At 60.4% G+C, this 23,859-nt stretch overlaps 2 protein-coding genes across 6 annotated transcripts in view; both read right to left on the bottom strand.

Annotated features, from left to right (window-relative positions):
• IPO13 (importin 13) overlaps positions 1–15,198 on the bottom strand; it is a 30,886-nt gene extending 15,688 nt beyond the window's left edge. For 2 of the 3 annotated variants that reach the window (XR_010366467.1, XM_064428643.1), the window contains exons 1-3: positions 14,934–15,198; positions 4,686–5,422; positions 7–147 (exon numbers count right to left, since the gene is read on the bottom strand). Coding sequence is in view for 2 of the 3 variants with exons in the window: in XM_064428643.1 (XP_064284713.1) it covers positions 7–147; positions 4,686–5,422; positions 14,934–14,999 (944 nt within the window). In the remaining variant the exon portion in view is untranslated. The remainder of the gene's footprint in view (positions 1–6; positions 148–4,685; positions 5,423–14,933) is intronic. The other variant, XM_064428644.1, reaches the window with a different exon arrangement.
• A 236-nt stretch (positions 15,199–15,434) lies between these two features.
• ARTN (artemin) lies at positions 15,435–22,247 on the bottom strand. 3 transcript variants are annotated; one of them, XM_064428661.1, is made up of 4 exons: positions 21,344–22,247; positions 17,403–17,473; positions 17,090–17,279; positions 15,435–16,726 (listed from the first exon to the last, which is right to left on the bottom strand). In XM_064428661.1, exons 2-4 carry the CDS (start codon positions 17,466–17,468, stop codon positions 16,290–16,292), a joined length of 693 nt encoding a protein of 230 aa, XP_064284731.1. In that variant the 5' UTR covers positions 17,469–17,473; positions 21,344–22,247; the 3' UTR covers positions 15,435–16,289. The 3 variants fall into 3 exon arrangements, with proteins under 3 accessions (XP_064284731.1, XP_064284730.1, XP_064284729.1); XM_064428660.1 differs by lacking the exon at positions 21,344–22,247 and adding an exon at positions 20,384–20,504; XM_064428659.1 differs by lacking the exon at positions 21,344–22,247 and having other exon boundaries at positions 17,403–17,600.
• Between the last annotated feature and the right edge of the window lie 1,612 nt (positions 22,248–23,859).

The raw sequence follows: 23,859 nt of genomic DNA, 5'->3' as shown, positions 1-23,859 counted from the left end.
ACTCACCGGGAGTGGTTCTCCCCCAGGGCCACAGCGATGCGGCAGATTCCATGCGACGTCTCCATGTCCCCGCTCTGCACCGCCTGCCGCAGCTGCTCTTGGAGCCCCAGCACGGGCGGGATGAGCTTAAGGAGGGTGTTCACGTACCTGCAAGCACAGCCTCAGTCAGTGCCAGGCACCACCTCCCTGGCATGGGCTGCCATGCCGTCCATCCCTCCTGATGCTCTCCCAGGGCTCCCGCCCAGCTCGGCCTGCTTGAAGGCTGCTTTGTGCAATGGGATGCATGCAGGAGCCCTTACTGCTCACACGAACTCTCCTTGCAGCCTGTGGCATTAGGACTGCTGCAGTGGAGCCTCTGCAAGCGAAGAGAAGTGCTGAGCCAGTGGCCATCAGCTCTGGGCAAACCTCCCTGCACCACAGTGTGGACCCCTGCCTCTACAGACCCACACCTGCCAGCAGGGCTGCCAGCACCTCCCACCCGCCAGTGCCACAACCAGCTCTGAGTGAGCTGTGCCTGGACACAGCAGCATGGATGTGCAGCAGAACGGCAGCGAGGGCAGACCTGTGAGCCCTTGCACCGTGTCCTCAGATTGGCACAGAGGCAGCCCAAGCTGCCAGTGGGAAACCACGCGACTCCCCAGCTTGGGCACATCCCGACTGTGCCCCACATCTGGGATGGACTGGGCAGCCACGGCTGGGGAGTCCCAGCCAGGGACAGTGCTGGCCCCCGGCACATCCCGGGCTGCCACAGGCCAGTGCGGCACTGCTCTCCCACATCCCATCCTGCATCAGCCTCCCCTCCGCTGCCTGTAAGGGATGGTAACCAAGGCAACGAGAAGGAGGCAGCCAAGGTGAAAGGCAGCCCAGGGCCCCCGAGAGAGGCCGTGCTGGAGGCTGATGAGCAGCCTGCCTTTTCCCTGCCATTTCTCTGCCCGCCCAGGCGTGTTATCTGCAGCCACAGCCTGTGCTCTCTGCCCACCCCCTACATGCAGGTGTGGGGCTAAGGATGCTTGGAGTGGGAGGCATACATGATTCCAGCTCTGCTGTGCCCACCCTGGGAAGAGATGTGAGTGCTGACAGCAGGACAGCCACACGTCCACCCCGGAGTGGCAGGGTGGCTTTTGCTATGGGTGATTTAGGAGAGAACAAAGCCATTGGTGCCACCAGTGCAGGACAGAGTTGTGCTGGCAGTGGCAGCTTTCTCTCTGGGTTAGCAGGAGAAAACAGAGGAAACAAGGTGTCTACAATCCCAGGTGTCATCTCAGCATTCCCTCTGTTCTGCTGGGGGTCACCATCCTCTTGCCCTCTCCCCCAGAGAAAACCACACAGCAAAGGGTTTATTTTTGCATAAACCATCTCCAAGCCTCTGATGCCCTGTGAGTTATGAATGTGGCAGCATGGGAACAATGTGATGATGGAGAATTTGAAAATTCAATAGCTCCTCTCCCAATGTTTCATGCAGGGTAGGCCCAAGGGAACCAGGGCAGTGCCCAGACAAAAAGCCAGAGGGAACCTTCCACTGCTCCAGTGTAAGGCGAAGCCATCCTTCCTCCACAGCACTGGGTTCACATTACCCTAGGGAGGTTTTTATGGCTTTGTGACTTTTATGACTTTTTCTGACAAGGATTCTGCTTCTCCAGTTACCATGAAACACTCACAGTGCCTGGACCTGAACTGATCCTCTGGAATCCCTGCACATCTTGATGGGATAATAACCCAACCTTATTAAAAACCTGTTTCTAATGAAGCTCTTGGAAAACTCAAGTGAAATTCCTCTTCAAAAATTCAGCACCAGGTGCCAAGACCAGAAAGAGATGGCAGGCAAGACACCAGGCAATCCCCTATGGTCACCTGCAGTCCTGCCAGGTCCACCACTGTAGCAACACCCTGCTGCTTTCAGAGAGGAGATTCAGTGTCCAACATCCACACTCTGTAACTCCCACGTGGGCAAACACCACAAGGAGGTTCCTACCCCACTCTGATGCTACCCACTGCCCTACAGGAAGGCCAAGTGGCCAAATGCCACATGCCAGCTCTCCCCTTGCAGCACGTGCTGCCAAGCTCTCCGACCCATTTAGCTGAGGGGATAACCCTCAAATGAGATGGAAAATACAGCCCAAGCCTCTCCTTTGCAAATGAGATGCAACAAAATCTCCATTCCTCCCCTGCTGCAACTCAGGAGCATCCCACCACCTTCAAGAGCAGAGGTGTGCTCAGAGATGCTCCAGTTCCAGCTCCTGGCCCAGCCTCCAAGGTTTCTTCTGAGGAAGGCCATGTCCTAACAGAGAAACAGCATCAAGACTCCAGCAACACATGACACATCCCCTCTCTGGGTTCACAGGGCTCCCACCCACCTGGCAGGTACAGAGATCAAACACTCTGCACCTACACATCTCTGGTGCATCATTTCTAGTAACACCTCAGAGGCAGGAAACACTCACTGCTCCTTGCAAGCAGGGAAATGGGAGCTGCCAGCACAAGTGACTTCCCCAAGAGCGAGGCAGCACCAGGGCCACGTGGACACAGGTGCTGCAGCAGGAGAGCTGCCTTGCAAGGTGGTGTTCCCCTGGGAAGATGACCGACAAACTATCTAACCCTCAAAGTCAGGAGCCAAGTTCATGAGCCACTTCTGCTGGTGGCAGAAGCACACCTGCATGATCACCTCTGCAGCAACGTCAGTGAAGACAGCTGGGAGGGAGTGAAGGGGGAAAGACACAGTGTAGAAAGCACTCAGGGAACCCATGGCAAAGTGGTGAGCCCCAGGACTAACCCTCTCATGCAGCAATGCCCTAACAAACTCTGGAGAGGGCCATGCCAGCAGCCCAGTGCCAAGAATGCTCTGAGCCTGCAGCCAAGGGCCTTGCAGGAACAAAAGTGAGAGACCAAGGAGGAAGAGAGCAGCTGAAAAGCAGCAGGGATCTCCCAGACTATCAACATAAGAGACAGAAAGGTCAGGAGACTCCCTGGGGGCTCTGGGAAAGAGCTGGATCCACTTTGGCTGAGTGACAAAGCCAGAGGGGTGGGGCAGCTGGCACTAGGGGAAGCAGGAGGAAGAACACATTACAGTGGACACAAGAAACAAAGGGGAGGAGAGTGCCCACCAGGGCTGGGAAGCAGCCGACACCACACGCCGCCTGGCAGGGCAGCCCTGTGACAATGCCACCGCTGTCCCCACACGCCAGGGCAGGAGCTGCACCAGGCTCACACACTGCATAGCCTTTCAGGCCAGCTGCTGCCCTGTCCTGACCACTGCCCACACAGGAGGGTGCTCTGCATGGCCGATGATGCCTCCAGGAAGAAGGACAGAGAACAAGTACTGAAGATTCCATAAGAGAGCAGCCAGCATGGCAGGTCTGAATGGGGACAAAAACTGCTTGACAGGGTCAGCACAGAAGCAGAGAGGAAACCCCACTGTCAGTCACACTTCTCTCCACAATTCACTTTGAAAGCTCAACAGAAAACTCAGCCTTTCAATGCAATCAAAGAGCAGCACTGCAGGGCCAGGCTTCTGCACAAAGGTATGGAATCATGGCCAAGGGACTTCTGAGACTCAAGGGAAATGGAAAGCAGGAAGACAGAGTTCAGCAATTCAGAACTGTAGGTGACCTTCTCACTTTCTGCTCCAGACCTGCTACAAGGGTCTGAGCTGGTCCACAGCCTTTGCCAGGCACGAGAAGAAACAGCTTCTGGTCACCTTCTAAACACCAGCAAATAAGGCAACCCCTCACCCCATCCAGCAACACATTAAAATCCTGATGGGTCCCTTTGTCCACCAGGATTTGCAGTCCACAGATGCAACTCCCTGTCACGGAAAAGGACAACCCCAGGCTGTCCTAGAGCTGGGGAATGTGCAGGCTGCCCCTGCCCTTAACCAAGGGGAGGACCAGGGCTCACAACTGCAGTGGCAGCATCATTCCCACCACTGCAGAGGGTCGGAGCCTGTGCGATGTGCAGCGATGTGCAGCGATGCACAGGGCATGCACAGTGGCAGCAGCTCAGCTCAGCCTTCAAGGAAACCCTCCTCTTCAGGGGAAGGTTGCTAAGCAGCCAGGAAGGGATGTGGCCAGGGAACTGGAGATGTACTGTCCCTTCTGCAGGCATTGGTCCCAAGAGCTGACAGCAGCTCAGGCAATGCAGCCAAGCAGACAAGCTCAGAGCCCCACAGCTCCCGTTCAGCTGCTCCCAGGGCAGCCATGGCCACAGACAAAGGATGAGTCCTTGGCTGGCACAAGCTGTTGGAGGCAAAAGGAGGGGGAAAAATGACAGATCTGGTTTTATTATCTCTGCATTTAATCAGCTCCTTGGCTGGACCAGCAGCACAAGGCAGAGGAAGGTCTCTGAACTCCTGCTGGCAGCTCTCTGGCTGGCTGCTGCAGGTTCTGACACGAGGAGCCAGAAGCATGCATCCTCATCTGCCTCAGAGGCCAGCATGGACATGGACTGCAGCTGCCCAAGACTTCATGGTCCTTACAAGTCAACCACAGTGCAAAGCCTTCCAGGACCAACCATGAGAAACCAACAGCCTCCAACTGCTTTTGATACTCTCCCACTTCCAAACCTCATCATCATTACCTTCAGAGCCAACGACAGCTAGAAAAAAACCCTGATATTTTTCCTTCCCACCCTGTTTCCCTGCTGATGTCCAGGAGCACCAGCCTGCAGCACACAGGAGAGGCTGCCCTTACCTCTGGGCATCGGGCTGGGAAATGGCATTGACCACAGCCTCCACTGCCGTGTCAAAGAGCTCCGGGTCCTGCAGAGAGGTGAAAGCTGCTTGGATGAGGTTCTCACAGTCCATCAGCGGGATCTCCAGCTGCACCCAGCTGGAGAAGCACTTCAGCACCTTCTGCTTGATGAAACCCGGGGAGTCCTGCTGCTGCAGCAGCTGCTCCAGCAAAGGGAAGACAGAGCCGCACTCCTGCGCCAGGACGCTGCGTACCTGGCCCTTGCGGTACTGCGGCAGGCGGCTGGTCTGAAACTCCTCAGGCAGCACCGTCAGCAGCTCCAGCAGCGCCAGGCAGCGCGCCCGCCCGTCCACGTTGGAGTCCTCGGCCTGGAACATGCGCACCATGTCTGCCACAGCGCAGGGCCAGGCCTCTGGCATCATGCTGAGCGCCAGGGAGGCCAGTGCCACGCACAGCCGGGTCAGCACGATCTTGGAGCCGCTGGCGAAGCGCGTGATGTGGGTGAAGAGCTGCGACTTGAGGCTCTCGTACTGGTCAGCCGGGATGTCGTTCCAGTAACGGGAGATTTTAATGTGGAGAGCGCTGGCACCAAAGTACTGGATCTCAGGCACCTTGTCCATGTGGAGAAGCAGCCAGCTGAAGTGCCATGCCTGGGGAGACACCTGTGCCTGCATCAGCCATTTCTGAGCCAAGTTCTTGTTCTCGATGTTTGGGTCATAATACAGCTGATGGAGAGCCTGGAAGAGACAGGGAAACACCCTAAAGCAGCTGAGGAGCACCACTGTGGCCTGTCCTGCCTGGGAAAGGCTTACCAGGAAGGCTCACTAGGATAGAACCCAGTGCCCAGGCTGTCCTGCAGCCTGTGTTAGCTGGCCTCCCTCTTCCCATTCTCAGTGAAGTGAGAGTGATCTGGCAGCAGGAGAGAACCTGCAAAGCATCCTTCCCCTCCTCTCATGCTTCACTCTAGAAATGTATTTTCTTTAGTCATTTCCCATCTTCACCTTCACACGTGCTGAATCTGCCTGCTTCCCTGCTAATGTACCATCACTGGGGTGGGCACAGGACCCTTCTCCCACATGAGGACTGTAAGGGACGTGGCTGACCAGCACTCCTGCCTTCCACTCACACCTGCTGTCTGAAAGGTGCTGCGGTCCACAGCTTGCATCCATGAACCCATGGAGTGCAAGAGCCACTGCAGATCTTTGCCTGTCAGGTTATGCAGAGTCCTGAAAATCCACAGTCACTAAATTCAGGGATTAATCTCTCCATTAAGTGCCTTCAAAATATTCCCAAACCCACCCAGCTACTGCTGAACCAAGAGAGCTGGCATCCAGCCCTGCCTCTGCTACTGCTCCCTGTGACAGACCAGTGCTGCTTAGTCCATCTCTCCATACAGGGAAGGGAAACATCACTTACCTGCTCCTGCAGCTTTGTGAGATCTAGTTACTGCTTTGCATAGCTCAGATCCACATGAACACCTTCACACAGGCTACAAGGCTTTATTTGCAGAGGAATATTATAGAGATATGAAGCCCAACCTTAATTAGGTACTTATCCTGAGTGGGTACAGCCAGCAACCTGTGATGTCCTTGCACAAGGAGGGGAAGAATAACTACCCTTTGCCTGAACCTCCATCTTCCAGCAGTGAGGATTTCTGCCTGGCACAGCACGTTTCATTTCAAATTGCTGACTGCACACACCAGGAGCAAGGAAAATCCATGGCACCTGTCGGGCAATCAGGCACCCGTCACACCCCACCAGCAAATCAGAGGATGATTGCAGCAGGTGCAGAGGGGTTTTTGTGTCCCCACTCTGGCTCCAGGTTTCAAATAGCCTCCCCCCCCCCTCTAAAAAGCTCTATGAAATTCTTGCGGTTCTTGTACGCAGGAGAGGATTTAAACCCTATTTTTAAGCAGGCAGAACTGGCAGCTTGGGGCACAGGAACGAGCTTCCCAAGCAAGCGCTTGTGCCTCCTGCTGCTTCCCAGCGTGAGGCAGAAGAGCAGGACAATATGGCAGGAACTTTACAGAGTCGGCATTGCCTGGGCCACTATTTGAGTCACTGCTATTCAAGACTTTGTGACAGGGGAAAATGAGGATAACCTCTTTGTAAGAAAGATCTTTGTAAGAAAGAGGTTATGAAGTACGTAGGAGACAGAGTCAGCCAACATGGGCTGCAGAGGGACAGAGTCTGACCCACTAAAACATCTATCCTGACACAGAAAAGTTAACCCTACATAAGCAAGACACAGGAGAGAGATATCTGTCCCAACAGAGCAAGCCAAGGGGAGACCACGAGCTCTCAGTAGTTAGCCAAACCTTTGCTCTCTTCCCAGTTATCTTGGATTTGGATGCAGGAAGCATCACTCAGCTGCTGGGGCAGAGGTAAGCACTGTCATCCCCCCCAAGCAAAGCAACAACTTACTTCATATAGAGCAGCAGCTGCAGATGTGCTAAAAGCTCAGCCACTCCTGGGGGTAGGAACCTGGCTCCTACCCCTGCTGCTGTGCTAAGGACTGAGTCATCCTGCAGCAGGGCTGAAGCTGGAGCTCCCAAGCATTACCAGCTCAGTCTCTTGCTCCCATCAGAGCCTGCTGCTTATTTTTCTTCCCAAATAAATCTCACTTGAGATTCCTAGAATGGTGACAGCCCACTCTTTCTCTTCCCTGCTTGCTGGGCACTGTCACAAGGTGAAACGAGCACTGCCCTCTGCATGCTCCCTAGCCCAGCATCCTTCCCCACTTCTCCCCAGCCTCAATTTTTACATCTCCATGCACTTCCTAATGAATTTATTTCTTCTATTTTGAGTGGTGCTACCACTTAGAAAATTGTGGGGAGAAAAAAATCCCTATGCATCATATATTACAAGGCACAATGTGTACACAGGAGCCCTGACTTCTAGATCTGCATAAGCTTTGTAAAACAAAGATCTCACCATGTGTGCAAGATGGACCTGGCCCACAGCGTTGGGTTCCTGACCCACAAACTCCCCAGCTGCTCTCCTGTGCTGGCCACAGAGCTGCTGCACGCCAGTCTCCATCAGGGAAACTGCCAGGCAAAGCATGGCACTGTGCACACTCCAGGCACACCACAGTGAGCCCCAGGGGCAATGTGCATGCAGGGCAAGACTTGCACAGCACCACAGGTGAGTGGGACCATGGCAGGGCAGCAGAGCAGGGGTTGGCAAACATAGTCTGCCTGCTGGGAAGCAGCTGAGGGCTGCCAGTGCTGCTGGCTACGGCCTGATCCTGCCAACAGGATCTGCTTCAAGCCAGCAGCCTCTGGTGCTGCCATGTGATCATACAACTGAATGGAGAGCAGCGAGAAACCAGGAACAGCACAACATGAAGCTGAGGTGCAAGCAGGTGCACAGAGACATCTGCACACACCTCCAGCACACACACATCCTGCACACAGCTCCGTCAGAAACTCCAGCACTGGCTATGCTAAAAGATCCCAGCTGCTGCATTGTAACAATGGCAGAGAGGGAGCATTGTCATAGCTGCTCCCACAATACCTGTACTGGGGAGATGTTACTACCCCTGCATTAAGAGCAACAGTGAGCAGCTGGGTTGCAAGAGCCCCTTCCCAGGCAGGGCCAGCTTTCCAGATATGTGGACAGCTGTCCCATTACCACCATCCCAGCACCTCGCCTGCATCCCTCACATCCCACCTGTGCACAGTCCTCACTGTCACCAGTGAGCTCTCTGGAGAGGTGTCCATGCCCAGCAACACCAGCTCAGAGCCCTTGCTCCTCCAGCTCCTCCTGCAGGGAGTCTCTGGGGAGGTCTCCAGCAAAGGTCCCCAAGGACATGCTGGAGCCTCCACCACGGGTGAGAAGGTGAGTGGTAAGATGACAAAACCTACCAACTACCCAAAGAAAATCCAGAGGATGGAAGCAAAGCTAATGCTGAAAGCTCATGCTACAAGCTGTTGGAAGTCAGAAGAATATTCTGGAAAAAAGCATCTGCTCACAATCTCAGCCCCCTTTTGCAAGCACCCTGCCTGGGAGGGGATCAGTTGTGCTGACTCCTGAAAAAAAGCATGAATGTTCCTGCCTGCATGCAGGTGGAAAGGAAAGGCAGCACGTGCCCCAGGGCTACCAGCAGCACACCCCATCCAGTACTCTGCACACCATGGGAGACCCTTCCAGAGGACCTCCAAGGCTAGGCATAAATACTGGGACCGTCCTAAGCTCAAAGCAGCAGAAGAAGCCCTGGGAGCAGACTAGGCTCTCTGCCTGACCTACCAGGCACATCAGCTGAGTACCATCCCCTGCTGGGAGCATGGGGCAGGGGACTGCAAGACCCCACGCCCTGCAGAAGGGCACGTGAACATTCAGCATGCTCCTCCTCAGCGAGGAGACACTGCCCCCCTGCCAGACGAGGCATCAGCACCAGCTGCTGTTGGACTTTAGTCTGACCACTCTGGCCAGCACCCTGGGCCCATTCGGAAGCACTGGAGATGACAAGGGGAGCTTATTAGCACCAAGAGGGAGAAGCAGAAGGCATGAAATTGGGTGACATCTAACAGGGAGGCTTTGTGCATTCCAATTTGAACGGGTGGCTGACACCAGACCTGCCTTCTCCACAATTAGACCTGTAATGTGAGAGCTGGTAAACAGCCTGGCTGTCAGCTATGCCCTTTGGCCAGGGAAGGAGCCTTCTCCAACACCAGCTCTGCTTGGCTGAAAATAATTCTAGCTTATTACAATGGCTCTTCCCTTCTCTAAAAAGCTGTGACCAAAGCCTCAGTCAGGCTTTAGACGCTGGAGAAACATCTGCCCCTGAAATAAGCTGCTCTGGTGCAGGGCAGCCTGCCCAAAAGACGTGGGTCAGAGATCCCACGCTGGTCCTTTGTCAGGTGGAACTGTCAGGGAGCAGTCCAAGGAGAGTTGCAGGCAAGCAGAGGCACTTGATCTTAGGCTGCACCCAGGCAGAGCAAGAGAAGAGGATCTGCTACAAGCCCAGAGCCCCCAGCTCTCACCCTTCAGAGCTTCTGCAGGGAGCCCAGTTCCAGCAGGCTGCCTCCCTCACTGCACTGCGTAAATACACTAACATGGGGTACCCTGCAGAGAGGTGTCGTGTCCATGCCATTATGGGGTGACAAGATGGGCCTCAGACACGTGGCTCTGACCCCAGAGCAGGAGCGTGCTGCCTCCTGTTCTTGGGGGCTCCATGGGGAGACAGCTGCCCTCCAAGGGCCACTCTGCTTGAGCACACAGAGCTGACAGCAGGCACAGCTCTGAGCGAGGTCTGCACCGCAGCTGGGGAAACAGAAAGCTGCAAAATACATTCCTGCTCTGCTCCTCATGGCCGAGCAGGAATACATTCCCCACATGGCATGGCGGGGGCAGCGGTGGCCACGGCCCCTCAGCAGCCACCAGGCTGCTTCCAGCCGGACCCCCGGGCTGTCCCCACCAGGCTGCTTCCAGCCGGACCCCCGGGCTGTCCCCACCAGGCTGCTTCCAGCCGGACCCCCGGGCTGTCCCCACCAGGCTGCTTCCAGCAGGACCCCCGGGCTGTCCCCACCAGGCTGCTTCCAGCCGGACCCCCGGGCTGTCCCCACCAGGCTGCTTCCAGCCGGACCCCCGGGCTGTCCCCACCAGGCTGCTTCCAGCAGGACCCCCGGGCTGTCCCCGCCGCAGTCTCTCGCTGTCCTTTCTACTTGAGCGCGCTCGCACCGCCAGTGCTCCAGGCCTGCAGCAGCACAGCCATTACCCTGGCTCTGCCAAGGGAAGGGAACGTCATCCCTGCCTCCCCTGCCTGCAGCAGCTGGCCCCCCCGGCCCCAGGCTGAGCAGCCAGCACCCCGGGAAGGCGGCAGCCTGCCGAGGATAGCAAATGGATGCAAAATAAAGCCGGGTGTGTGCCGCCAGGCATGCTGCTCCTGTTCAAGGATACACATTTTTCCAGCAGTCCAAAAGAAAAGGGTTTTTCTCCCCTCTCCTAATAAAAGATGCTGCCACTCTGAAGCCCCTCTTTGAGCCCAGCTTGCCCACACCAAGTCCTTGGCTGTCCAGAAGAGGCTGCAGCCTTGACACAGCTCAGCAGCTTTGGCATCACCCCCACTGCTTCACTGCCATCAGCCCTCTGCAGAGCACAGCGTGGTCCCCAGCAGGGACACGGGCTGTGGGACACACATGCACTCCCAGCAAGAGTGGGGAGGGGCCTGAAAATGCAAAGGGTGAGCAGGACCAGAGAGAAACCCTGGAGATGCAAAGCTCAGGATGAGTTACAAGGGTGAGCCAAACATCCCTGTCCACTATCCCTTGCTTCTACCCAACACTTCCATGATGGAGTACACAAGCAATTTGAGAGAGGAATTTCTGCTGGAGCCCAGGCACCAATCCCATCCATTCCTGTACCATAATACATCACAGCTGAGATGAGGCACCAGTGATGGCCCTTGTGGAACTCAGACCAGCACTGGACCACAAGACACTGCCCTCTCATCCCATCACCACCACACCACAGGAAGCAGCCATGTGTTCAGCCAAGGTTGGCTCTGTCTGGAATCTGCTTCTGCAAGAACATGTGCTTAAACATGTAACAAGGTGACTCCCTGCTTCTCCCAGTTCTGGAGGAATCCCTCCTCCTAAGGCCCCCACTTACCATCCCCAGTGTGGCTGCCACATCTCACACATGCAGGCTGCCTCCAAGGCCCCAGTGGTCAATCCACTACCAGCAGAGGATGCCATTCCCTCACCCTCGAGTATTTGTAATTCTCTTGATCAGGTTTCTGAAGACAGGCAATAGCCTTCCAAAGAAACCAGATGCACTTGATTTCTCCTGCCCATCCTCCTGGGCAGAAGGCAGCCCCAGCAGCTGCCACATCCCCGAGGCTCAGCATCTCGGAGGAGCAGTGATCAAAGCCATCCCTCTCCCAGTGCGGTAGGCTCCGGATGTCAGCTCCATGACACCCCGCCTACCCATCCTGCCAGAGAGACTCTGTGCATTCATCAGGCATCTCCAGAGAGGCACACGGCAATCTGGAAGGCCCAGAGATGCCAGACCGCTAATGTGCTAGGGAAAAGACGTCAGCGAATATTACAAACACCCCAGAGGATCAGAGGCAGGACAAGGGAGGAAAGACCTGGAAGGAATTAGACAAAAAAAGAGGGCGAGAGCCTGCACTTGGGAAATTCATGGAGGAATGGCACTGTCTTTTTTCTTGTTTCAAAAAGGGTGATACTGCTGAAGCAGGTTCAACTGCACTAAGAACATGTGAAGAGGTCTCACATTCTTCCTCTCCTGTCCAATACTGCAGTATTAAGTGCTGAGGGAAACCAAGATTGCAGGGCACAAGTCCTGCTTGTGCACTGCTCCTCTGAGGTGGACAGAGCAGCCTGGACTAAACATCTGCAATCCATCTTCATCATCACCCCAGCAGCAGGCTGTCAGTCACACCAGGGACAGCTCCTGGGCACACAAAAGCACACGCAGGTCACAAACCAGATTGCACCACTTAGGCAGTGAAAGATTGAGCATTCTCACAGCCTGAAGCCCTTGGCTTTCCCAGCCTTCCCTATCCTCCAACCCCAGCAACAGAGCCCCACTCAGCAGCAGATGCAGGGAAGCAGAGCCAGTCCAGAGCTGCCGGGCTCCCAGCACAGCGTGGCCATGCCAGCCGGCTCTAGCTGTGCTGAAGCCAGAGCAGCATCTAGGTCAGGCTCAGAAGAAAACAAAAAGCCGACAAGCAGCCCTCAGCTAGGACTGGGGGATGCTGACACGGTAACCCTATCAAAACAGCTCAGCCCCAGTGCAACCCCCCTCCTTTCCTGTGCCACGGGAGAGCTCCCTATGGAAAAACAGAGTAAAAAAACACCGGGAGCAACTTTCAGATGGCTCCTGAAGTGCAGCACCTGAACGTGGCACCTGTCCACAGGCTTTTAGACCCATCAGCTGGCCCTGCCTCCAGCACCTGCACCCTCTTGCCTCCCTGAAACCAGTGTTCACAGCTGGAGGTGTCTCCCTCTGGCACTGTTTATGCATAAACACAGCAATGAACCTTTTCAGCTACACAGGCACCCCAGAGTCCTGCAAAACCCCACTACATAATAAATAACACTAGGGGTACAAAAGGATTTTCCAGGGACAGAATCTTCTCCATGAAAATCATCAGAAGAGAGTGACAGGCACAGCCTCACCAGACTGCCCCAGCCACAACTGCCACAACTGCCATGATGACCTCCACTGCAGGAACCTGGAAAGGCTTCAGTCCTCTGATTTATGAGATAACCAGCTCCTCATGCTGTTCCTAACCCCAGCACTTATCACTGACTGACTCAGAGCAGAGTCAAACCCTGACTTAAATCAGTATTCAGTATTATTAATAGAGCCATGCACAAAACCTGGCAGGTGGAAGAACCCAGGCCAGCAGGAGCATCACTCATCTGCCAGCATCACCACTGACAAAGCAGCTCTACCCACCTGCCTCCCACCAACCCTGCTCCCAGCAAAGCCCATCTTTCCTTCACTTTGTACCCCACAGACCTTTCTGGAAAAGACTGACACAGGAAGGCCCTAAGCTGCTGAACCTCTGTGTTTTTTTCTGATCCCACCCCACGCTTCTTCCCCTGTTCAGGGACTGTGCTGCTGCCCCCCACCAGCAGCTCAGAGCCCCACTGCAGTCCACAGCTGCACCTTCAGAGGACACTACTGAGATGGCAAAGCCTGCAGAGATCAGGAGAGGCAGAGGCAGGCTGGGGGAGGGGAGATGAAGCATCCTAGAGGGCATCTCTGCCTCCTCCCAGGCGTTGGAAGACTAAATCCCGAGCAGCCTGGCAAGGATGAGCTGCCTCTCGGCACAGCCGCACCTCACCCAGCCCGTGCCGGGTGCCCCCACCCTGGCACTGCCCACCCTTCCCGGGCAAGTGTGCGCCTCATTGTTGGTGCAAACAAAGGAGCGGTTTGTGTCTGATGAAAAGAAAGGGAGTCAGAGGCAAAACCATCCAGCAGCCCTGGATGTATGCAGATTAAGCTGCAGAAGGTTGCACGAATGTAGCATTTTCCAGACATCAGTTAATCCCCCGGCTGTGCTGTGTCTCCATCTCCCTGGAAGAGGTGGGCTGTGTCTCACCTGCAGCCACAAAGGCAACCAGTGCCCAGGGACAAACCTGACATCCCCGAGCTGACATCTCCTGTGAGGCCAGGCAACCTACTGGGGAGGGATGGGCGTGAAAAGCTTTCAGAAATGGTTTAGTGCTGGGCTTGGCAGGGCTGCACTAACGTTGGACATGATCATCTGAGAGGTCTTTTCCAACCTAAATGATTCCATGATTCTGTGTGCCCACCAGCACGCCCATGAGTACTGCTTTGGCAAGGATCTCAGTCTATTCTTATAGAGGAAAAATGAGGACACTGGGATTCCCACCAACTGTCTGAGGACCAAGCTAGGGATGTCTGCTGGATGTCTGGCTACAGAGTAAATGGAAGAGTGATGCACTTGCTGTTTGCCCTTCAGGGATGCATCCTCTGCTGCCCTGCCCCCATCACCTCCAAGGTGACTAAGGGGAGGTTTTTGCCCAGCTGCCCTCCCGGGTGTGCTCACTGAGGTGCCCTGTTTAGTCTCTGTGATGAACCCCAGGTCACACATCAGCTGCTCTGAGCTCATCCCAACAGCAGTGTGATGCCAGCAGGCCTTGGTTTGCCGTGGCCATTCCATGGATGCCAGATTTCAGCAATCAGCCCCACTCCTGCTGCCCTGCAGACACTCTGAAAGACCTTGAGCTTCAGCACGAGCAAAGGGTTTGCATTCCTGGTTTAGAAAGGTATCAGTGGGCCACCCGCACGCTGGAGGCTTTTCCCAACTGTAATACCCAATAATTCCCAGCACCTGGCAAAAGTTCCTTCCTTCCCTGCCTAATGGAGACACTGATAATGGGCTTCACATTGATGCAGCTGGTTGAGCAGCCAGGACCAGACCCGTGGGCTCTCCCTGCCCAGCGCTGCAGCTGCGGACCTAGAGGACGCCAGTCAGAAACACAACCCCTCCCTCCTGCTCCCATTCCTGCCACATCATTTTCGCTCCCGGGCCGCCCCGGCGTTTCCCCCTGCAGCCGCACGCCCCGGACCCCTGCAGCGGAGGGCGGGCGGGCACAGGGCACGCCGCCCGCCGCCCCGGCCGGGCCCGGCACCGGCACCGCCGAGCAGGTGCCCCCCGCTCCCGAGCCGCGGCCCCGGCGGCATCCCGCCGCCGAGCCCCCCCGCCCCGCCACGGCCGCCGCCGGGCCGGCCGCGTCCGCTCACCTTCTCCACGTTCTCCACGGTGAAGTCGAGGCCCTGCGGCGGCGGCGCCTCCGCCCTCCGCTCCATGGCTGCGGCGGCGCTCAGGAGGCGGCGGCGGGCGGGCGACAGCGGCGGCGCACGGGCAGCCGCATCGCGGCGGGACCCGCCTCCCGCCCCGACGGGGGCGGCGGCACCGGGGCGGCGCGGCTCGGCGCGGCGCTCGGGCCGGGAGGCGCCCGCGGGACTCGCCGAGCAGCCCCGGCGCCCCGCTCCGCTTCTCCGCGGCCCCGCCTCGCCTCTCCCCGCGGCCCCGCAGGCGCGGCCGGGCAGCCCAGGACCTGCCGCAGCGCCGCGCCGCACGCCGGGAGCTGTAGTCCCGGCCCGCGCGCGTCCCCTGCCGGGCACCGGCACCGCAACCGGCACCGCAACCGGCACCGCGGGAGCCGCCCGCAGCACCGCTCCGCACCCTCCCGCTGCCACCTCAGGGCCAGCCCCGTCCCCATCACGGGCACACGCAGGGGCTGGACGCGCAGCCCATCGCTTTATTGCTACAGGAAAAGGCGACTGTACAAAAATAGAGTTTATCCCTCAAATTTTACAAATAATAGAAAAAGGGTGCGGGGTGCGCGGGGCGCTGCCCAGGGCTTCAGTGCAGCGCTGGGGTTAAATTACACCCGGCCGCTGGGGGCCCAAAGTCATAAATAGGAGCTGCCGCTCGAGAACAATAAATAAATAATTTAGAGTAATAAATAGTTTAGTGCCACAGCACCACGGAGCAGCGCGGGGACCCTGCCACTACCCTGGGAACCAGGCAGGGGTGGGAGTCCCAACGGGGGTCTATGAGCGAACACCCTGCGGGATACGAGAGTCTGCTGCTGGTCCGGGTGCAGACCCCCCACTCCACTCTGGTGCAGATTGGCCCCACTGCATCCCCGCCCTCAGGGACAGCCCTCCCCTGCACCACTGATCCCAGGGTGCCCGCGGGGACAGGGAGGTTTTGCCCCCTCTGAAGCTTGGGTGATGCTTGGCCCTGGAGCACAGGTGCAGGAGTGCCTCTGCTGGACCCCGGGCTGGCAGACCCTTGGGAGTGGAGGGGATGATCCATACTCTCTTCAGCTCGTCTCCCAGGGCTGAGCCAGGGCACCCGGGCAGGACTCCCTGTAGCTGCTGGCAGCAGCTGCTTGGCACTGAGCAGGAGCGGGCTTGGCCACCCACACCCCAGTCATGACTCCACCTCACCTCGGTTCTTTGTGGCCACGTAATAACAGGGGCACCAGCCTCTGCCAAACCCTTGTTCTGAGCAACAGTGCCACTGCACGTGACAAGCTGGAGTCTGTCGGCATGTGTCGAGCTGGGGCCAAGCCAGCAGCCCCCTCCTCAGCCAATACAGCTGCACTCGGCGGCTGAGAGCTTCTCCACTGTCTGCCACGTGTTCTCCACATCCATGAAGGAGACAGCCTCGTAGCGGGTGGGTCGGCAGCAGGGGTGGCTGAGGACCCGCTCCTGCGGCCCCGGGGCGATGAGCTGCTGCCGCAGCAGGCTGCCCAGCGTCAGGTCATAGTTGCTGCGTGCCCGGTGGCAGGACCCGCTGCAGTACTTGAAGAGCACGATCTCGTCCGAGTTGAAGCCCAGGCCCAGGTCGCGCACCTTCACCATCAGGTTGCGGATGTGGCAGTTGCGGCCCCGGGTGCGCCGTGGGGATTTCACCCCCCCCTTTTTGGCTTTGCCGGCACCTGGCGGCGAGCGCTCGGCACGCAGCAGCAGGTCCTCCGCCAGCTCTGCGGTGCCTGGGCTACCTGTTGTCGCGTTGTCCCCTGCACGTGGAGGAGATGGCGCTGTCATGACCTATCCTGCACCCATCACCCTCCTTCTGAGCCTGCGGTCCCCTCTGTGACCTACGGATCCCTCCTGATCACCCACCGTGGCAATGGCTGGTGCCTGAGAGGGTGTGTAGGTGTGTGGGAAGGCACTTCCAGCCAAGAATCTTCTCATTTCTAGGGCTCTGCCACATGCCCAGCACGAAGCTCAGGGCCCCATGTGCTGAGATCCCCTCAGCCCAGCCCCAAAGTGCAGCCATAGCCCCACATGGGCTGGGGCTTCCCACACAGCTCCCAACCTGCCCATGCCCCACGCAGGGCACCGCCACGCCCAGGCTGGGGGCCTGTCCCAAAACGCACCGTACAGCTGGCTCCAGGCAGCAGCAAGCGGTGCCTCCGCGCCATCCTCCGCAGACACGCTGGCCGTGGCCATGCCCCGCGGCGTGGGGGCTGCGTCCAGCGTCTCGTTGCAGTGCGGTGTTCGCAGGGTGCCCGTGGCCAGCCCAGCCAGCAGAGACAGGATGGCAAAGAACCCCCACAGTGTCCCCTCCTGCAACGAATCACAGCACAGCAGGGTCAGTCCCGACCGGGGTTCACACCAGGAATGCGGCTCCATGAGCTGGGCGTGGGGCCAGGTAGTCCTGGCCATTGCAGCCAGACAGAGTGAGCTCACCTTGGGCTGCAGGTGCGTGGCAGGTCCTGCAGGCCTTCGCTCTGGTGGCCCCTGACGCTGGTCCATGCTAGCTGCAAGTACAGAGGTTGGGGTCAGTGCCCACCCAGGGTGGGTATAAAGCTGGCTGGCTGGGAATTGTCTCATGCCTCCCTGCCCTGGGCAAGCATGCCACCCCCTCCCTCGCCCCCCAGAACCTCACAACACCTCCTGCACCCCATTCATGGCCCACCCCTACCCCTCTCCTCTCCTGGCATAGCCAGGCATCCTCACCACACCGAACACCCCTTCCAAGAGATGGGGCAGCTTGGGCAACCCAGCCTTTTTACAGCACGTCTCCTCAGGGGCAATGCAGCCATGTCCTCGTGTGAACAGCCTGGGATGCCAGGCTGGGCTGGGAGGCAGCTGCTGGGGCTGGGAGTGCTGCACGGGGGGGGCCCTTTCCCATGGCCCTTCCCTGGGAATGTTTTTCTTGCTCACAGTGGGAGCCTGACCTTGGAAACTCCAAGTCCATTAGCACGGGGTCCTCGGGTGCAGCCACCCCTTGGCCCCATGCTGGCTCCCCCGGCTGCTGCCTGCGCCAAGCTGGGACACACAGCCCCCGAGCAGCCTGCATGAGTGGGACTGCAAGGGGCAGGATGCTCAGGCAGGTCCTGTGGGGACACAGCAGGGTACGGAGCACCATGTAGTCATTCACCCCAGCACCACAGCTTGGCATCCACCGCCCTGACACGCAGAAAGGCACTGCATCCCTGCTGTGCGTGGTCCCAGCGAAGCAGCAAGCATGGTCTCAGGGGAGTGATGTTTCCCAGGAGGTGCTGGGGCAACTCCCGTTTGCAGACTCATCTTTGCCTCCTTCCCCAGCTCCCCTCTGCAGTGCAGGGATGCCCCAGTGTCCAAAGCTGGGACACCCTGCCTTTGAAGGGCTTTAGAAGTGGTTCCAAAAGGGCTTGTAGCTTCCTTGTCCCATCTGCTGCATATCCTGTCTCTCGGGATGCCACTGTCCCTTTGGAGCCTAGTGACATTCTGCATTCAAGAGTTCCTCCATTTCCTCTATGACTTTGGCTTTGCCCCAGCATGTCCCAGTTGCTTCCATGGCAAAGGAAGCAAAGGGGGACAGGGACATGCTGAGGAGAGCGCTCCTGCCCAAAAAAAATTGACAGCACATGCCTGGGCACTGCTGGGACAAGAAGGAAACATAATTTCTTCCAGTCCCTCTAGTATCTCAGGGGATGGTCCCCAAGTCCCAGTTGTGCAATCTGATGCCACCCTGAGCTGGCCATACTGTGACACGGGTCTGCAGTGGGCGCTGCCAGGCCCTTGTGTCCCCTCCAGGCGGGATGTGCTCCCGGTGCCGGCAGGGCTCGCACTGCCCCCCGGCCGCACCAGCCCCCCAGCCTGGGCAAGCACAGCCCACGCTGCGCTTCGCTCCCGTGGTGGCCCCACGCCAGCCGCTGCCGCCAGGTCATGGATTTCCCAGGCCGGCACCGCCGGAGGGGCCAGCCGAGGGTCCCCTGGAAAGGGACGGACTCCCCTGTCCTTGCTTCCGCGGCCGCCGCCCTGCTGCGGCCCCGCTGCTCCAGCGAACCGGCGGGACGGGACGGGACGGGCGGGATCAGCCGGTGCAATTCAGGCTTCTCCCGTCCGGCGGCAGCACGGCCCCGGACTCTGCAGCGGCAGCGCTGCCGGCGGGGCGCCGAACGAGGGCAGCCTCCCTTCGCCACCGGGAGCCCCGGAGCCGAAGCGACGGACTAACACAAGCAGTGCCTCCTCAGACCGGGGCCCGTCCGCGGGGCAGCTCCCCGGGCGCGCAGCACCGCAGCCCCGGCTGGCCCCGCTCGGCATCTGCGTTCGTCCGGGGCGAGCAGGGCTGAGCCGAGCGCCTGCACCCCACGGGTGCCAGACCTGCTCACCCCGCAGCAGACCCCCATACCCCGTACGGGGAAATCTGGCTGATCTCCCCCAGACACGGCTGCCAGAGCCCTGCCGGGCGATTCATAGACACAGGAGGGTTTTTTTCCCAGGGTCGGAACCGAGCTCATCCATGTGAGCACGTCTGGACCCCCGTCACATGTGTCCCCCGCTCGGGGCTGAACAACAGCAATTGTTGGTGCAATCCCTGAGCAAGCCAGCTCACACTGCCTCGTGCAGAGCCCAGCGAGAGCCCCGCTGGCTGCCCTGTGCACGGCATGTCCCGTGGCTGCACCGGGCCCCCGGCGGAGGCAGCAGACACTCGCGAAGCGCATCCACGCGGGCCCAGGGGTGCCCCAGGTCCGCGGTGAGTGTCTCGGCTCTCGGAGTAGCTGTGTCAGCCCTGCAGCCGCGGGCCCCACCTGGAAGCGCGGGGGGATGCCCAGAGACCCCTTCGGACACCTGCGGGCACCGGCGGAGGCCCTGCATCCCTTCGCGCTGACCGTGGTAGAAGTGATGAGGGTCAGAAATCAACCCCACGTACGCTGAGGAGCGGGCAGCCGCCCCGCAAAGCCTTAGCAGACCGGGCTCGGACACGCGGGACACACGGCAGGGACAAAACTCGGCCCCAAGTCAGGGACAGCAGAGCCGGGGGGCTCGGGGTACCCCCGCCCCTTGCCTCTTGCCCACCGCCCGGGGCGCACACCTGTCCGACGTGCCCAACGGGCCGGGCGGGAGCCCAGGGAAGAGGCGGGAGAGTCCGTCCCCGTGCCCCTCGGGCGCCCGCAGCGGGGTGCCGCCTCTCCCCGCCCCGGCAGGGAACCCCGGCCCCGCCGCGGCCCCCAGCGCTTCCCGCCGCCGGGTCGGGCTCGGCACCCCGGTAGCCGAACGGGGGGGACTTGCCCGAGGGCGGCCCGAGAGCCCTCGCCGACCCGCGAATATCGCCGGGAGGTGGGCGGCGAAGCGGGTTCCCCTCGTCCCCCGCGTAGTCCCGGTACGAGCCTCCGCCGAGACTCGGGGCCGCCGGCAGGCTGGGGCGGGCGCTGTCGCCCGCCGCCCCGGCCCGCACTCACCGTGCCCGCGGCGGGGACCATCCCCCGGGCCGCCGCTGCCCCGCATCGCCTCCGCTCCCCGCCGCCCCCCGCCGCCCGCCGCCGCTGCGCCGGGGCGGGGCGCTGGCGGGGGCCGGCGCTGCCCCGCCGGCACCGACTCCCGCCGCTGCTCCCGGTGCCGCTCCCGCCGCGTCTCGGGGTGCGGTGGCGGCGGCGGCAGGCGGACGCGCAGTGCGGGGCACCGGCGGCTCCATCCCGCTCCCGTCGTCGCTGCCGGTGTCAAATTCCAGCCACCGTCACCTGACCGGCGGGGCGGGCACCGGCACCGGGACCCCGACTCACACTGGCACCAGGATACCAACCGGCGCCCCGATCCGCACGTAGTGGCACCGAGACTCCGACCCGCACGGGCGCCTGGACCGCACCGGATCAGGAGGGCACGGGAATCCCGCCAGCAGCAGGAGCCGCAGCCCAGCCCGCTTCAGCACCGGCTCTCGCCGCGATCCGCACCGCCTCCGAGCTCCCGCGGAAACTCGCACCCCGCCGGGAACAGCACCGGGACCCCCGAGGCACCCGACCCCCGCTACCGCCACCTGCCCGCAGGCCGACCCCCGGGCGGGCGGACCCGCTGCTCGGACGGACGGACGCCCCGTGATCGGTGCTTCCTGCCCCGACAGCCCGATCACAGCGCTAGCTACCAGGACGGACACACGGACACCCTCGGGAAAGGGTTCAGCCCTTCCCGGAGCGCTCCGGGAGCGGAGCCCCGCGGGGGACCCCTTGCACACGTGGGGATCCGGCGGGGATGGGTTGTCGGGCAGGGTCGGGGCTGTCCCGGCAGCTCCCGGCAGCCGTGCCAGGCATCCCGAGCTGACTCGGGTCACCGGTGTGCCTCGCTCGTGTCCGGAGGAGGAGTCCGGCCTGCCGCCCGCCCGCGCCCCGCTCCTCCTCGGCTGGGCCGCCCGCCACCGGGCTCCTTACCTCTGCCGCCGCCCTGCCTCCCTCCGCCGGGGCCGCCGCTGGCCCCGGGGACATGGGGGCCGGCTGGCGAGTCGAGCCGAGCCCGTGCGAGTCCTTACGTCACCGCCCGGGGCCCTCCGCGTCCATCCCGGGGCTCTCGAGTGCTCCTTGCGAACGTGCCAAATCCCGGGGCCGCCTCCGCTCGGCCCCGCTTCACACGTGCTCCCCCGGCCGGAGCCGATCGCCGGGACGCGCCCCGGGCCAGGCGAGCCCCCCGGGTCCGGCCCTCATGGCCGCGGGGTCCGAGGGCGCCCGGGCGGGCTGCGCGCCCCGCTGTGCCGCCGGCCGTGTCACCTGCCCCGGCGGCGCTCCGCCGCCTCGGCGCTGCTCCCCGGGCTTATGCAACTCCCCGGCTGGAGCGGGGCCAGCGGCTCGGTCGCCGGCTGTGCCACGGCTGCACGCCCAGGTCGCCCCGACCCCGGGCCACCCGCGTGGCTTTCACCTCCTTCCCGCCGCCCGGCAGCCCCGCGGGCCCGCGGCGGGGTCGGGCGGCCGCTCCTGCAGCCACCTGCGGAGCCGCCGCCTCGCCTGCTCTCATCTCCTCGGATTATCCGGCGCGGGGGTGACAACTCCCGCGTCCTCCTGAGACATCACCTGCCAGGGAGTGTGCGGGCACAGGCGGCGCCCGCTAAGCCGTCCCTGCCACCGCGAGCAGGGACAGCGGAGGTGGCACGCGGCCCGGAGCTGCTGCTTCACCTGCCCTGAAGTGGCACCGTGTGGCCCCGGCTCCCCCCTTTCACCCCCACTCCTGTCCTGGCACAAGCACCGTGACCTAGTCTGTGGCTATGGGTGGCTCCCTGACTGCTGGTGGCACTGCGTGGGAGCACGGGCTCTGCCGTGGGACTGGTGCTCCACGGGCATGGCCTGGGGCTGCTCCCGTCTGAGGTGTCCTCATGGGCATCTGAGGCAGTGCCCGTGGGTGCCTTGGCCCAGAAGAGTTTTGGAGGCCCTGGTGCATCCCTGTGGTAGAGAAACATCTGGGAGCAAGTGACAGGGAACAGCATCCTCTGCTTTGCAGGGCTACAGAGCAGTGCAGCTGCCTGCTTGGAAAAGGTCTTCATGTCCCCAGGACACAGCCAGGAAGTTCAGAGGATGTGATGCTGGTTGTATGCAGGGGGCTATGTGGGGCATGGCACAGGGTATCCAGGGTACCCATACAGGTGAGCCCACAGTGTCCCCAGTCACGTGGAAGGGGTGGCTGTGCAAAGCCTGGCCTCTGTCCTCTTCCAGGTGTGCCCCCTTCAAGGCTGCTATCCCAGACACTGGAGGCACTGGCTCCCTCCTCTGCCCTTTCTTGTCATCCTGGGAGACATAAGCCTGCAGCTGCTGTCAGCCCCACTAATGTCCTAGCACCTCCTCCCTGTCCTCCCACAACCATGGTGGCAGGGGATGTCCCTGTGCTTCAATCCTAGCACTGCCCTCCCCTCTGGCTCTGCCCTGGCGCGTGCTGGGCATGGCTCAGGCTGCACAGGTACTGGGGTGCAGGGCAAGGTTCCAGCCCCACAGGTCTCCAGACAGAGGGGTGACCTGCTCCCTGGCTGCTGCTGGCACTGCCTGGCTTGGTACCTCCCAGGGCACTGCCTGTGCTCCTGCACCCCTGGGGCTGGAGTGCCCCCAGGTGCCTTGTCTGGTCTGGAATAAGCCCTGCTGTGACATCTGTCCCTAAAGGTGCCACCCCTGCATGTGGCAGGACGAGGGTGATGCAGACCAGCCAGATGGCAGGACTGAGCACATCGTGACTGCTGTCCGAGGCCATGGCTGGGTGTGACAAAACATACGTGGGAGAGAGCTGTGACGCAGGCTGTGTCCCATCTCTGCAGTGACGTGGCTCTGTCAGGGATATCTCTGAACAAGTCTCCTTGTCTCAGCTGACCTGAATGTCCTTGTGTGCCCTGGTCCCAGGCTGTGTTCTTTTCTTCTTCTGCCCTCTCACGGCCAGGACAGGGCATGGGCCATCCCTGGGGCTGGCTCAGCCAGATGGCAGTGGTGGCCCTGCTCTCTAAATGCTAGGAAAAAAGGAGGGATGGAAGGAGGATTTGAGCTGCTCCAGCATCTCCTTGAAACCTGCAACCACGCATCAGGGAGGGCTGGGCAGTTGCTTCTCTGGTGCCCCATTGGTGTAGCAACAACTCACCCCATGTTTAGAAGCCAGGAGGTCTGGCAGGGCAGTCACTCACCGGGCAGTAGCCTTCCTGTGCCTCCAAGCGATGGAACTGTCTCCAACACATCCTGTGGCTCTGGGAGCCTGGTGGCATCACCAGGGCTTGCCTAAGGGGTTACACTCTTCCAGCTGGGACTTGGCAGGTGTGAGAGCTGGACACAGCCTCGGTCCCTGGCTTCCTAAACCGTTTCCTTTTCCAGGACACTGTGGTGAGAAGGTCACTTGGCTGGACACCTGCCTTTGTCAGGGCCGCACCCAGCGCGATCGCTGCTGTGACCCTTGGCAGGAAGACATCCTGCTGGCAGGGAGTCCCCAG

Source organism: Passer domesticus, chromosome 7 (assembly GCF_036417665.1).
Source record: "Passer domesticus isolate bPasDom1 chromosome 7, bPasDom1.hap1, whole genome shotgun sequence".
NCBI lineage: Eukaryota > Metazoa > Chordata > Aves > Passeriformes > Passeridae > Passer > Passer domesticus.
Note: the sequence above shows the minus strand (reverse complement) of the source record. Positions and strands in the feature narration are given on the sequence as shown.